The sequence below is a fragment of the Scylla paramamosain genome, chromosome 1 (assembly GCF_035594125.1).
Source record: "Scylla paramamosain isolate STU-SP2022 chromosome 1, ASM3559412v1, whole genome shotgun sequence".
In the NCBI taxonomy this organism is placed as follows: domain Eukaryota; kingdom Metazoa; phylum Arthropoda; class Malacostraca; order Decapoda; family Portunidae; genus Scylla; species Scylla paramamosain.
Window position 1 is genome coordinate 7,472,728 of NC_087151.1, and position 15,183 is coordinate 7,487,910.

General features: G+C 37.2%; 1 protein-coding gene across 4 annotated transcripts in view; it reads right to left on the reverse strand.

Annotated features, from left to right (window-relative positions):
- LOC135097465 (E3 ubiquitin-protein ligase HERC2-like) overlaps nucleotides 1-15,183 on the reverse strand; it is a 229,028-nt gene that overhangs the window by 200,432 nt on the left and 13,413 nt on the right. For all 4 annotated transcript variants that reach the window (XM_063999465.1, XM_063999433.1, XM_063999564.1 and 1 more), the window contains 6 exons: nucleotides 14,919-15,165; nucleotides 14,601-14,736; nucleotides 13,330-13,484; nucleotides 10,628-10,756; nucleotides 8,053-8,223; nucleotides 2,845-3,120 (listed from right to left, as the gene is read on the reverse strand). In XM_063999465.1, the coding sequence (XP_063855535.1) occupies nucleotides 2,845-3,120; nucleotides 8,053-8,223; nucleotides 10,628-10,756; nucleotides 13,330-13,484; nucleotides 14,601-14,736; nucleotides 14,919-15,165 (1,114 nt within the window). The remainder of the gene's footprint in view (nucleotides 1-2,844; nucleotides 3,121-8,052; nucleotides 8,224-10,627; nucleotides 10,757-13,329; nucleotides 13,485-14,600; nucleotides 14,737-14,918; nucleotides 15,166-15,183) is intronic.

A 15,183-nucleotide genomic window follows, 5' to 3' on the forward strand; every position in this document is an offset into this window, starting at 1 on the left:
CTAGAGATGAGATGTGAGATTTCCAGTTTAGATTATAGGAAAAGGACAGACTGAGGATGTTCAGTGTAGAAGAGGGGGACAGTTGAGTGTCAATGAAGAAAGGATAGCTGTCTGGAAGGTTATGTTGAGTTGATAGATGGAAGAATTGAGTTTTTGAGGCATTGAATAATACTAAGTTTGCTCTGCCCCAATCAGAAATTTTAGAGAGATTGGAAGTCAGGCATTCTGTGGCTTCCCTGCAATGAACTGTTTACTTCCTGAAGGGTTGGGCATCTATGAAAAGACATGTAAAAGTGCAGGGTGGCATCATCAGCATAGGAGTGGATAGGACAAGAAGTTTGGTTTAGATCATTGATGAATAATAGGAAGAGAGTGGGTGACAAGACAGAACCCTGAGGAACACCACAGTTAATAGATTTAGGAGAAGAACAGTGAAAGGTCAGAAAGGTCAGAAAGGAAACTTGAGATGAAGTTACAGAGAGGAAGATAGAAGCTGTAGAACGGTAGTTTGGAAATCAAAACTTTGTGCCAGACTCTATCAAAAGCTTTTGATATGTCTAAGGCAAGAGCAAAAGTTTCACCAAAATCTCTAAAAGAGGATGACGAAGACTCAGTAAGGAAAGCCAGAAGATCACCAATAGAGCAGCCTTGATAGAACCCATACTGGCGATCATACAGAAGGTTGTGAAGTGATAGATGTTTAAGAATCTTCCTGTTGAGGATAGATACAAAAACTTTAGATAGGCAGGAAATTAAAGCAATAGGACATTAATTTGAGAGATTAGAACGGTCAACCTTTTAAGGAACAGGTTGAATGTAGGCAAACTTCCAGCAAGAAAGAAAGGTAGATGTTGACAGAGATGAAAGAGAGCAAGGTGCAAGCATGGACGACCCTATCAGGTCCATAAGCCTTCTGAGGGTTTAGGCCAGTGAGGGCATGGAAAACATTATTGCAAAGAATTTTAATAGGTAGCATGAAATAGCCAGAGGATGGAGGAGAGAGAGGAATAACTTTTCTTCATCTTTCCCTCCTCTATTTCAACCTGATGGCACCAATTCCATCTCATCTGTCTCCTTCCTTAAACCTTTGTTAAAAACTCTACTCTGGATGATTAAATGATTCCCTTTCTGCTATCCTCCAACTATTTCATGCCTATTATTAAGAATTCATGTTTTCCATGCCCTTGCTGGACTTATGGACCTGATGGGGTCCCTCCTATTGTTCTCCATAACTGTGCCTCTGTGTTCGCACCTTGCCTGATCAAACTCTTCCAACTCTGTCAAGATTTACCTTCCCTTCCAGCTAGAAGTTTTCCTATATTCAGCATGTTTCTAAAAAGGGTGACTGCTCTGAACATTCAAGCTAATGCCACACTGCTTTAATTTCTTGTCTTTCTGAAGGTTTTAACTTATTCTCAATAGGAAGACTCTTAAACATCAATCACTTTTACAATCTATTATCTGATCATCACTATGGGGTTCTGTTCTGGCTATTTTACAAGTGATTTTTTGGCCTTCCTCACTGAATCTTTGTAATCTTCTTTTAGGGGTTGGTAAAACTTTCACTGCTGCTTTAGACTTTGACATAACAAAAGCATTTGATAAAGTTTGGCACAAAGCTCTAATCTCCAAACTACCCTCTTATAGGTGCTATCCTCTCTGTAACTTCATCTGAAATTTCCTTTCAGACCATTCTATTGCTGTTATGGCAGAGTCACTGTTGTTTTCCTAAGTCTTTTAACAGTGTTGTTCCTCGAGGTTCTGTCCTGTCATTAACAGTGGTGTTCCTCAAGGTTCTGTCCTGTCACCAAACTTATTGTCTTATCCACTCCCACAATGATGATACCACTCTGCACTTTTCCATATCTTTTCTTTGAACTCCATCCCTTCATGGATTAAACAACTCATACATGGAGGCCATAGAATGCCTGACTTCTGATCTTTCTAAGTTTTCTGACTGGGACAGAGCAAACTTAGTGTTGTTCAATGCCTCAAAGACCCAATTCCTCCATCAACTCTTCACAGCCTTCCAAATAATTATCAATTATCCCCTCTTCTTCAGTGACACTTAACTGTCCCCATCTTCTACACTAAGCATCCTTAGTCTGTCCTTTACTAATAATCTAAACTTGAAACTTTATATACCTCTCCCTCACTAAAACATTTTCTATGAAGTTAGGCACTCTCTGATGTCTCCATCAGTTTTCCTCACATGGATATATATATATATATATATATATATATATATATATATATATATATATATATATATATATATATATATATATATATATATATATATATATCAGAGATTTCAGTCATACATTAGCCACAGCTGCTGTCAGCCCTTCTCAGTGAACTCACACCAAAGTGTATGACAGCAGCAGTGGCTGCACCCAGCCCTTCTCACTAAACTTGCACCACTGTGTATGGCAGCAGCAGCTGCAGTCAGCCCTTCTCCTCACTAAACTAGAACTACTGTGGCTGGCTGATGGCAGCAGCAGCAGCACATTTGTTCCTCCAACATTAGTGTTATCCTACTCCTCATTACAGACTTCTCTACATCTTGTTGCAACCCATCAATGTGTTGGGCTTTAGATTCCCCGTGTCAGAGTATGACTTGGAAACAACCTGACACTCTGCATTAGACACAATTTGCATTAGAATATTGCACATCAGCACCAACCTGTGTAATATATGTATATATATATATATATATATATATATATATATATATATATATATATATATATATATATATATATATATATATATATATATATATATATATTTTTTTTTTTTTTTTTTTTTTTTTTTACACTAAATAAAAAGTAAGCCACTTACCTGTCCACCAGCAGTGAGAGCCAAATAGTGTTTGCCATCTGGATGGGCAGCCACTTTTACAACCTCCTCCTCTGGCTGTCCAGGAACAAGTTGAGGGCATGGAGCCTCAGAATTGTAATAAAGAGTGTATAGGTTGCCCTTCTGTGTCAGAATGAGGAGACATCGTTCAGCACATGCCAAGGACTTGATGCCCAGCTCAGCTAATGTGTCACAGTAGTTTAGTGGACGGGAATGACTAGAGACTCCTGACCAGGCCAGCCATCCCCATGACAGCACCTGCAAATATCACATCAAGTTACTGAGGTGAAGAAATCTTTAAATTATTTATTTTTGCTTATTCTTTGCTTTCCCTTAGTTAATTTTTTTTCATACCATTGGCTTTACCTTTAAATAATATAATTTTAAAAGAATATTCAAAAGAAAAATTGGCTCTTAAAAACTTTAAATTACAACAGAACATAAAAACTATAAAAGAAAGCTGGATAATTCTATGCAGATAAATTGGTTCTTAAAACTTTAAATTACAACAGAACCTAAAAACTATAAAAGAAAGCTGGATAATTCTATGCATCTATATACCAAGCAGACAATCCCACACATGGTGGCCTAGACAAAGGATCATACACTCATACACACATTATTCATATTAAGGCCACCAGCCCCTGGTAGAAGGGGATAGTCTCATGGACAACTATACCCTCAATAGCTTAAGCATAACAGTTGGCCATATACTTTCACAGCAATTCCCAACAACATACACTGGTTTAACCCTGCTCCTTTATAATGAGACCATTCCCTACCTTGCATACTCAATCCTTAGACTACAACAGATGCAGGGTACTTCCTACTGAGAATCCCACACCTTGACAGAGTCCGTATGCCAATAGGTCTTGCCAGAAACACCCACAGGAGTCAAACAAGACCATATAATTTTCATGCACTCAACACCGTCGCTTTCCATTCACACACAACTGTTGTTTGTAGCACAGTTATTCCTCTCTCATTTAGTGCTCTTTCTATTCATACAATTCATCTATTCCAATCCTTCCTCTTAACATTTCACACTGCACATGTGACCTCATTATTCTCTTTATTAGTTTACTGTCCTCCACTCTCACCACAAGCCCAAATCATCTAAACACACACTGATCTGCACATCCAGCCGACTCTCTCAAAGTCCAAGTTCTTACCTCTTCATTTATCATGTCCTTCCACATTGCTCTACACATGTTCCTCAAACACATCCTTTCCATTATATTTAACCATTTCTTTTCTGCTCCTCCCAAGTTTCATGTTGCAGCACCATACAGCACAATGGACACCACTATTCTCTCATAATAGCCTCTCTTTACACTTATAGCCAGTGTCCTACATTTAAACACCTTTTTCACTCCACCAAGTAATTTTCTTGCTTCCTTTACTGTGCACTTTGACTGTCTCAACTCTTCCATCCACTGTAATTGCTGACACTTCAAAACAATCCAACTCTTCCACCTGTTCTCCATTTAATCTTACATCCATCTTTTTACTATCTATCTTTCGCCAGCATTTCATTACTTTACTCTTACTAACATTCACCTTCAGCTTCTTCCTCCTATAAACACACCCAAACTCTTCCACCAGTCTTTTTAACTTCCTCTCCAAGTCAGCCACCAGAGCTTCATCATCAGTAAACAGCAGCTGACTCAGATCCTATACTGAGTTAGATGTCTGGTATGAGCAGAATTGATGGCAAAAGTCATTAAAGTGTGTATAGAAGGTCTGTTACATCTACCAGATATATATATATATATATATATATATATATATATATATATATATATATATATATATATATATATATATATATATATATATATATATATATATATATATATATATATAGCAGATCAAAAGTTGTAAAGTGATATAGATGGAGGAAATCAATGCAGTTTTCTGAGGTTGCCTGAGTAATAATTAAGCCCTGTTCAGACATTGGCAAATTTGGATGGTGAACACATTGCAACTCTGTTGCGACTTGTTCACAGCAGTTGCAGCAGTGTCACCATGCATTTGCAACGGGTTCGTAGCAGTCACGATGCATTCACAGCAGTCACCAAAGCAGGCTGAGTTGCAGCCCATTTGCCAGACAACAGTGAATGTTTTGGACAGTTCAAAAACATTCGCAGCAAAGTCGCCATGGCTGGGAGTTGCAGTACGTTCACAGCAGTGCTGCAGCAGTCACAACATTGTCACCACTGAAGCAATGGATTCGAAACAGCGTCGTAACAAGTTTGCCACGTTCATAGCACTGTTGCAGCATATTCGACATGGCAGCAACCTCTTCTACATGCCCTTCACACCTTTATGCTAGGGTCAGGTGATAATGGATTGATACTTCCCTGCAAAGATGATTTCCCTAAGCAGACTAGCTGTGACCTGATTCTCTCTCTCTCTCTCTCTCTCTCTTTCTCTCTCTCTCTCTCTCTCTCTCTCTCTCTCTCTCTACACACACACACACACACACACACACACACACACATACACACACACACACACACACACACACACACACACACACACACACACACACACACATTTATATAATAATAATAATAATAATAATAATAATAATAATAATAATAATAATAATAATAATAATAATAATAACAATAATAATAATTATTTTATCATCTGGCATATCTTACAAAATGGAATAGAGAAAAGAACTTAAGCACTATATACTCACAAACTACATTACTTACTACTGTACTGGAGACCTAATTATACATCACAGAGCAGCCTCAACCACTGCTGGTGGATGGGCCACCCTCATTCACACAGCTGTTCCTGATGGGGCTCTGGTGCCACCTAATTATGTTTGCTACCTAACATCTGGAGCCCCAAAGAAACACTTACAGAAGCAACATGGAGATGAAGATGGCAAGGCAATACTAGAAGCCTTGTACGTCAAAGAACTCAGCCCTAAACTCAACATACGATCTGACAACCTTTAGGAACTGCCAAGCATCAAAAGAAACAACTAATCACTGCCGCCATATGACGAGTCCAGCAGCAACGCGCAGCCAGCGAATTAGCAATACTTGTGAGCCAGGGTGATCCCACAGGCCACTGAATAAATACTGGGCCACACATCAAGTCCAGCCATTCCCATCTCGGCTACAACACGCTACTGAAGAAAGGTTAAGAAACCCAAAATTGTGATCCAGCAAAAATGCCTAGCTTTACCAAAATCACAAACAAAATTACAAAAAAGAAGAGAGCAATCATAAGATATAACGAAAATATCTTAAAGAAGTTAATAAATGCTAAATTTGCCATTACATTTAACAAAACTTGTATACGTGAAAATCTCCTGCCTATTTACACTCTCAAAATATATATATATATATATATATATATATATATATATATATATATATATATATATATATATATATATATATATATATATATTCACAGCCAGGTCAATTTCAACCTCCTCCAGCTGAAGCTCCAACTCAAGCTGAATAAACTCTAATTTAGCTTGCTACAGAAGCATCCTGATGGTGTGCACACAAGGAGAGCACACACAAATATGAAAGGTTTCAAGCATCTCCTATAAAATATGCTCCATTGATGAGTCACATTACATTCACAGCACATTCACAGCAGGGTGGCAGTGAATTTGCAACATGTTCTCCACAGTTGCACAGGATTTGCCTTGGTGTTGCAATGCAGTCACAACATGTTTGTCGCATGTTGGCAATGCATTCACAGCACATTCGCGGTACATCTCACAGGGAAGCCACAGAACGCCTGACTTCTGATCTTTCTAAAATTTCTGATTGGGGCAGAGCAAACTTGGTATTGTTCAATGCCTCAAAAACTCAATTCCTCCATCTATCAACTCAATACAACCTACCAGAAAACTATCTTCTCTTCTTCAATGGCACTCAACTGTCCCCCTCTTCTACACTGAACATCCTCGGTCTGTCCTTTATTTATAATCTGAACTGGAAACTTCACATCTCATCTCTAGCTAAAACAGCTTCTATAAAGTTAGGCATTCTGAGACATCTCCACCAGTTTTTCTCACCCCACCAGCTGCTAACTATGTACAAGGGCCTTATCCATCATGTATGGAGTATGCTTCACATGTCTGGCTGGGTTCCACTCATACCGCTCCTCTAGACAGGGTGGGATCAAAAGCTTTTAATCTCATCAACTCCTCTCCTCTAACTGACTGTCTTCACCTTCTCTCTCATCGCCACAATGTTGCATCTCTAGCTGTCTTCTACCATTATTTTCATGGTAACTGGTCTTCTGATCTTGCTAACTGCATGCCCCACCTCCTCCCATGGCCTCGCTGCACAGGACTTTCTTCTTTCTCTCACCCCTATTCTGTCCACCTCTCTAATACAAGAGTTAAACAGTATTCTCAATACTCAATCATTCATCCCTTTCTCTGGTAAACTCTAGAACTCCCTGCCTGCTTCTGTATTTCCACCTTCCTATGACTTGAATTCCTTCAAGAGGAAGGTTTCAAGACTTATTCTTCAATTTTTTACTACTGCTTTGGACCCTTTTCTGGGACTGGCATCTCAGTGGGCTTTTTTTATTGGATTTTTGTTGCCCTTGGCCAGTGTCCCTCCTACATAAAAAAAAAAAAAAAAACATCTGCAAAGCATGAATGTCACAACACATTCACCAAAACGATAATTATTCCCAATGAGGTTTCAAACACTAGATCAGAGGGTGCTATAAACTCATCAATAATCCAGCTGTGACCTAAGTGAACATTTCCCTTTAAGTCTCACAACACAAGGGGGCAGTCACAACCTGCCCTCTAAAGACAATTCACTTCCTTCACACGAAACTACATGCACCTAATTACACACACCCTTCACAGAGTCACTCCCAAACTAAGTTTATCTGTGCTGTATACCTCTCACCTAACTCCTCTGACTATAAGAAATTCTTTGAAATGGAGACCAATGTTCACCACCAGCTTTGGCTTTTCTCTCTCTTCACTAACCATCCTAGTGAACTAACATTTAACTTTGCTATCCTCTATGACCTAGAACAACTGATGCAATATATATACAGTATTGTATATAAGGTAGAAAAATGGAAGAATGAGAAAATAGAAATGTAGAATGAGGTCCTTGTTTTCAATAAAGCTTGAATCCCTGAAATTAAAGACAAAAAATGTATTTGTAACCTCACCTCTTGACCCTGGGTGGGCCTGCCATGGGGTGTGTGGAGTGGTGGATTATGAGAAACTGCTAAGCGATCCAAGTGGCACAACAATATCACAGCTGCCTGCTCCAAGTCCACACTTACTCCTTCATCCTCAGGTAACTCTAAGTACCGCAAGAGACATTCAGTTGGGCTCACCTAAAAAGTAATCAAATTATTCATGCTGTTTGAGTCTTCTGAAAATAAAGCTAGATCCACAATTATAAACATATATGTGTGATAGATGTTAAGATCCTGTCTGTTAATTCTAGTTCAGTTCCTTCTTTGAATATCATCCTACCTCTCTTCCTTTTCACAGTAAGTATTCTTAACTTTTCCTGTCACTCTCTTCTTATGTTGTCAGTCTTGATACCATTTTCTGGCCACTTTTTTTTTTACACCTGCAGATTGTGTATTTACCTAGCTGTAGTATAAAGAGCTTAAACTATACTTATGTGGCTCTGTCTTGTTATTTATATTTGTAGTTTCTCCCTTTCCCTAGAGCCGATTCTTTGTCTCTGTCACCTTGCTTAAAGTCTATTCAAGATATCTACATTTTAGGGAAGCTGTATCTTATCTTTATATATATATATATATATATATATATATATATATATATATATATATATATATATATATATATATATATATATATAATTCAAACATCTTCTTTTCTTCTTGAATACCTATTTTTTTTCCATCTCTGCAATAATTCATCTGTTCAATCAATTTCTTACAATGCATTCATGAATTTTCTTACAGAGTAAAATTGGTCCTCTTCTCTCCCTTTACCTTGAAGTGTTGGCATTTCCATTTCTTTTAGCCTTTCCTCATGAGTCGAAATTTTGCAACTCTGGCATCAGCTTAGTTGCTCTTTCTTGTATTCTTCCTAATGTTCTCACATGCAGCCACAATATTTGTTTCTCTATTTTTCCCTTTATCTGTGCAATCATTACTTCCTGCTCTTCTTTATCAACAAATTTTGTCACTTTCAGTTCTTTGTATTTACATATATACCTAGTTGTAGTTTGCAAGAGCTGAGTAACATTTATGTGATCTGCCTCCATAACTTTATCTGTCCAGTTTTCCTTTAATTCATGTACATCCTTCACCTCTACCACCTCTTCATGTAGTCTGGTCCAAGTATCTGTATATCTATAGAAGCTGTAATATTTTGTCATTGAGATATTTCCCCATCCTTAACTTTCTTGTGCCCTTTCATATGTGAAATCTATTTTTACTCTTTCAATAAAGGAACCTTTCTCTTTTTCAGCCTAAATATTGTAATTCAGTTTCCTCACTATCATCTTTCTTCAACTATCAATATTTATATTTTAATCTTTTTTCCTATGTTAAATTTCCTAGTTCTGGCACCCTCTCACTTATTATTATCTGTATTGTTTTCTATTTCTTGATTTTTTTCTTTTTTCAGGTGAGCTAACTACACAACTTCAGCATATTCCTCCTATTTCCATATCTGCAAAGATCCAACTTTTTCCTTGAAGTCATAAGTGCTACAAACTCATTCTCTCTTACGAAAACAGAGTAAATTTTCATTGATTTTTCTACCATAGTCTTTTAAGATCCTATTAAATGAACTCCAACTTTGAACTTATTAATATCCTCTTTGTTCTTCAGCTTTCCATTTACATATCTATGGAATAACTTGGGTTGATCCATAGATTTTTCAATTATATCCCTTCTTGCTTACATATATTCATCCCATAAGTTAGTCTGTCTTTCTATTCTTTTTTTCTATCTAATGTATCTTGTTAATGTGCACTAATTACTGAACCAATCTTTGTTTCCAGTCTCTTTCTTTACTATCTTAGGTATAAATTGGTTTTCTCCTTTCTCACAAATCTTGAGAAATTTTGCTATTTTCTCAGATCCCATCATTATAAAATATGACTCCACAAAATATTTCCCGAGTTACAAAATCCATTTTCCATTTTTTTCTTCTTCTTGGTGTGTGTGTGTGTGTGTGTGTGTGTGTGTGTGTGTGTGTGTGTGTGTGTGTGTGTGTGTGTGTGTGTGTGTGTGTGTGTGTGTGTGTGGTTCAGTTAATTGTAGGAAATATTTTATATGAGCTCCTCCATGCTTTCAATTAATTTGGTCTCTGATCAATGCTCTAAACATTTTGTATATGAGAATAGCATAATGCAGTAAAGAAATCATTCAATTATTCAATAGGGGATGAAAGCCAGTTTCATTTCATACTGATACAATAAATGACTGAAATAAGAAATTTTATAAAGTATTTTTAGAACACTTTAATAAATGTGTTATCATAAAATTTAAGTAGACATATCCATTCATACTTTGTAAAATTCACAATTTGATCCTTTACTACTCTGTACTGGATATTCTAACTCATTACCATAAATCTTCCAAGGAAAGAATTTGTAATGAAAGCAATACTGTTGAACTCACACTCAAAACAGACTTCTGCATTGCCACAAATCTCCACAAAGAAACAAATAAGCTACTCTTCATATTACACTTACCAGTACAATTATTTCTTCTTATTATTTACCACATGGATACTCAGTAAGCCACATACCTCCATTGGCAAATTGTCATCCCAGACTGGAGATGAAGAGGGTGCTTTGAGGGGTTGTACACCACCAAACCTGTGTAAGATTGGTAGCAGCGGTGCACTGGTCCCATGGCTGCTCACACGGTTGTCAACCTAAACAGAAGTTACATTAATGATTACCCACAAATTATAAACTGGACTAACATCCAGATAAAGGAAGTAGTCAAGACAGAGCATCTAGTATATGTATACTTTCAACCATTCCTCCCACCTTGGCATCTAGAAGAGAAAATACCATTCATCACTGACCAAACAGAGTACACACAAAGCAAGGGTCAGTTGCACAGCATATCTGAGTCTCTCCAAATTAGGACTCAATAGGAGAGCTAGTTTACTCCTGCAACATTTTAATAAATTCATTTGCTTTCTCACATTTGATCTGATCAGATGATCAGACCAGATCCAAGAAAACCTCTTGTCAAACTTCTCATGACCACATAAAAATTTAAGCATTCACAATTGCTCTTCATTCATCACTATCATAATTTAAACTCTTATAACAGCCTAAAAAGATGCCTATGCTGAAAAAAGAAAACAACTAATGTAAAGTAAAAGGAGATTCATGTGGAAAAATATCTACAAACAAAACATCCCAGCAAAAAGCCAAGACACTAACAATTATATCTCTATACATCTAAGTTCTCAGTGAAAGCCATAACTCTTATGAATACCCAAAATTGTCTTGAAAAATTTAATAAAAAATGCAATTACATTTATTGTTCTGTTTAGACACATATTGTTGAAACTATCCCTGTACTACCAAAGAAAAATTGTTGCAAAAAGGCACTTACATAATCATCTCTCCCATCAGCCTATTACACCATCAACATTAGTATATATATATATATATATATATATATATATATATATATATATATATATATATATATATATATATATATATATATATATATATATATATATATAAAACATTATATTAATACTTTATGAGATGTGAAATGGATTAATAGAATTTCCATGATTTTCTAAAGGAAAATTTGTTTTTACTTACAAGTGGCCTGGACCTAACTAAAACTTACAACCCAAGATACAACTGTATAGATACAGTCTGCATGAAAAGTTACCATGCCAATCCTTTTTGGTTGCACACTTCCTGTTAGACCATAAAAAAAAATAAAAATAAATAAAAATTTCAACTCCATCCAGTACTTAGTATTTTATTGCATTTCTTTGTTTCTTGAGCACTTCTCTGAGATGCTTTGGTACACTGTCAGCTAAATTTTGAGGTGTCTCAGTCTTGAATTTTACACATCTGTGAAGCTCTTTTTTCAGCCTGGAGAGCATGGAGATGTCATGGACTCTTAACTTAGCCCTAATTACAGCCTATAATTATTGGAGACAAATCTGGTGAATTAGCCGGCCAATCTTTTATGGTGGCGACTTCACACCATTCTTTAACAATTTCTGCAGTATGAGCTGGTGCCCCATCCTGTTGGAAAACTTTGGCTTTAGTTATTTCAAAAGATGACTCAAGTTAATCCATTAACAGTTCTAAATACAATCCTTTACTGACAGTAGTGTTTTTAGGAAACACATGATCACTAAGGCCATTGGAAGAAAAACATCCCCAAACCATTGAACTCTGAGGGTGTTTTTGTGGTTCTGTGAGTGTAACAGGGGTCACTGGGATCGGACCCTGGGTGTCTGTACACTGGTAGATATTATACCACTCACACAGAAAGTGCTTTTATCAGACCACAAAGCTGTATGCCACTTATCTAAGGCCCAATTTTTATATCTCTTTCCAAACTGATCCTTTTCTTTCTTTGAGAGTCATTTATAAGTGGCTTTTCCTTGGTGTGGTAACTGTAGTACCCAAGGTCATGGCACAAAGTGTCATAGACAGTATGGAGAGAAACACCAGCTATTATATTAGGATTCTCTTCCTTAATCTGACATCCTATAAGGTTGGGATTGACCTCCAGCTGCCTCCTGAAGAGTGTCCTTGTCCTCTCAGGTACCTTATGTGGCCTACTAGATGGCTTTCATAGGAGTGATAAGCTTTTCCTCCAGCCAGCTTTCAATTTTTGTATTAGCTCATGAACAGTGTGGAGCTTCAGTCTTGTTTGATTGCAGTTTCCTTTGATATTAAGACCTGCTTTATGGAGATCTACAACAACTTGAATAGTTTTCTCATCAGTGCACTTTCCACCCATATCTACTAAGCTCTGATGCATAAAAACAGAAGAGCAATAAGATAGTGGAAAGCAGGAAAAGCAAAAAAGGCAGTCTCATGTATTAGTTCTCTTTGACAACTGATAATGTACTGAGAAGCATTTCCACCCACACTATGTGAATGAGGAGGGTGTACCTCACCACCAAATGTACAATATCTCTCTCTACCCACTTAGCTACCTTACAAGAAGAGAATTACACTCTGTGCAGAAAGTTATCACATTGTCCCCATGGCACAGTAACTTTTCATGCAGACTGTATACAGTGTGTGTGTGTATGTGTGTGTGTGTGTGTGTGTGTGTGTGTGTGTACATATGTGTGTATATATATATATATATATATATATATATATATATATATATATATATATATATATATATATATATATATATATATATATATATATATATATATATATATATATATATATACACACATGAGAGAGAGAGTGAGAGAGAATTATATATCACCTGGTTTCTTCCAGAGTCCCACAGCTGCAGCAGAAGTGTGATAACAGTCAGCATGGTGGAGAGAGTGGCTCGCTGTAAGGCCAAGTGGAGAAGGAGGGAGAGGGCCATGTGACGATCTCCAAGAGGAACTCTTGTCATGCTGCTCCCACATGTTCCTGAAGTAAGAAAATTCCTCATTATCAATATTCATCGAACGTATATAATGTGAAGAAAGAAATCATATGTGGTCTACTGTATAAAGGAGACAACCTGCCATTTTTATAAGTTTGAGAAAATCATGTTTATAGGAAAAGTATCCGGCACATTTTTCCCCGAGCCTTAAAATCAATAAAAAATCAATGTGTACTCATAAAATCGATTAAAATTCCCACGCAAGGCATACTTTGTCCCCTTGCCACCAGAGCGCACTGCTTCGCGCCACCCGCGGCCCACTGCACTGTGTTTACTCAGTGACTCAGTCCCGCGTGTGCACTGTTTATTGCCTGATGCCTTCATCATGCCTAAAGTTGTAGAAAAGAGGAAGCATGTTGTGCTTACACTTAAGCAGCTGATCAGATCAGCTGCTGATTAAGATCAGCTGATCTTTGCTATGGTAAGATGCGTGAGTGTAGGGTGGTGATTGTGGACATAATTTCACTTCTATTCAAGTATCCGGCAACTTCTGGTATCCAGCATGTCGGCGGTCCCATTGATGCCGGATAAGAGGGATTTTACTGTAGTCAGCAGCACTTGACATTACAGTGATGGGAGTAGGGAACAATCACTCCATTTGCTAAGCCACACACCTTTTTTAAGAGGGCCAACACACTCTACACACTCCATGCCAAGCAAATTTGACTGAAAAATCACGCAACCTTAGGCTTATGAATCACCCACTCTAAGGTCGCATATTCTTTGTCTTGAAACATCATACAATGCAACAAGAATTAAGCTACCAGATGCTGCCAAAACTCAATACCATTCAATTTGGTTAGGTCATCCCTTTTACACTATAAGCCTCATATGTAACAATCATATACCCATGCTCCACATGAGCCAAGCATTTGAAGCCAAAATGATGGCATAATGAACATCATAATAAACAAATACATTTACTGTGTAATCAATTTAATAAATTCTGCTATTTGCAAGCTTCACACATTCCTTGAAACAAAACAAGAACAAAACTCAAGTGGCCTTTTATTTTAGGCGAGTTTCTGGTGAAGATAAGATATAAATCTTAAAATGTAGATACAGATTTCATTTTTGAAGACAGATCCATAGTAACTTACCTCCAGGAACTTGACTGAGAACCACAGATGTGAGGAACTTTTGTGACCGCTCTACAACATCCAACCAAACAGATGAAACAGCAGACTCATCAAACAGTGTGGCTTCAGGCAGAGTTTCAAGAGCTTCCAGAGATTCCTAAAGGAATAAAAGTATTTTCAATGATTTTGGCAAAAAATCTATGGAAGAATATCATAACAGTGAAAAATTACACATATTAATAATCCTAATGCACATTTCAGACATTACAAGCTTTAAGCTCTACTTTTTTTATTCAAATTCTTAACATAAGTTTTTTTCCATTTTTAGATGAAACTTACATGTAGTAGCTCTGTACAAAGATCTGAATCTTCTCCTGACCTCCAGGCTCTTCTCAAGAAAGCAAAGGCAAAATTTAGAGCAGCCCGAGAGCCTACTCTAGCCAGGCCAAGAGTGGCACGGTCTGCTCCAGTTCCTCGGCCAACCCGACCCTCTCCCCATATGTTGCTTGACTGAATTTTCTTTTTGCTAGTAGTTTCACCTGGCTTTACTTCTGGTGGTCTGGCTCGTTTTAGAGCAACAAGATACCTATAAACATGGAAGGGA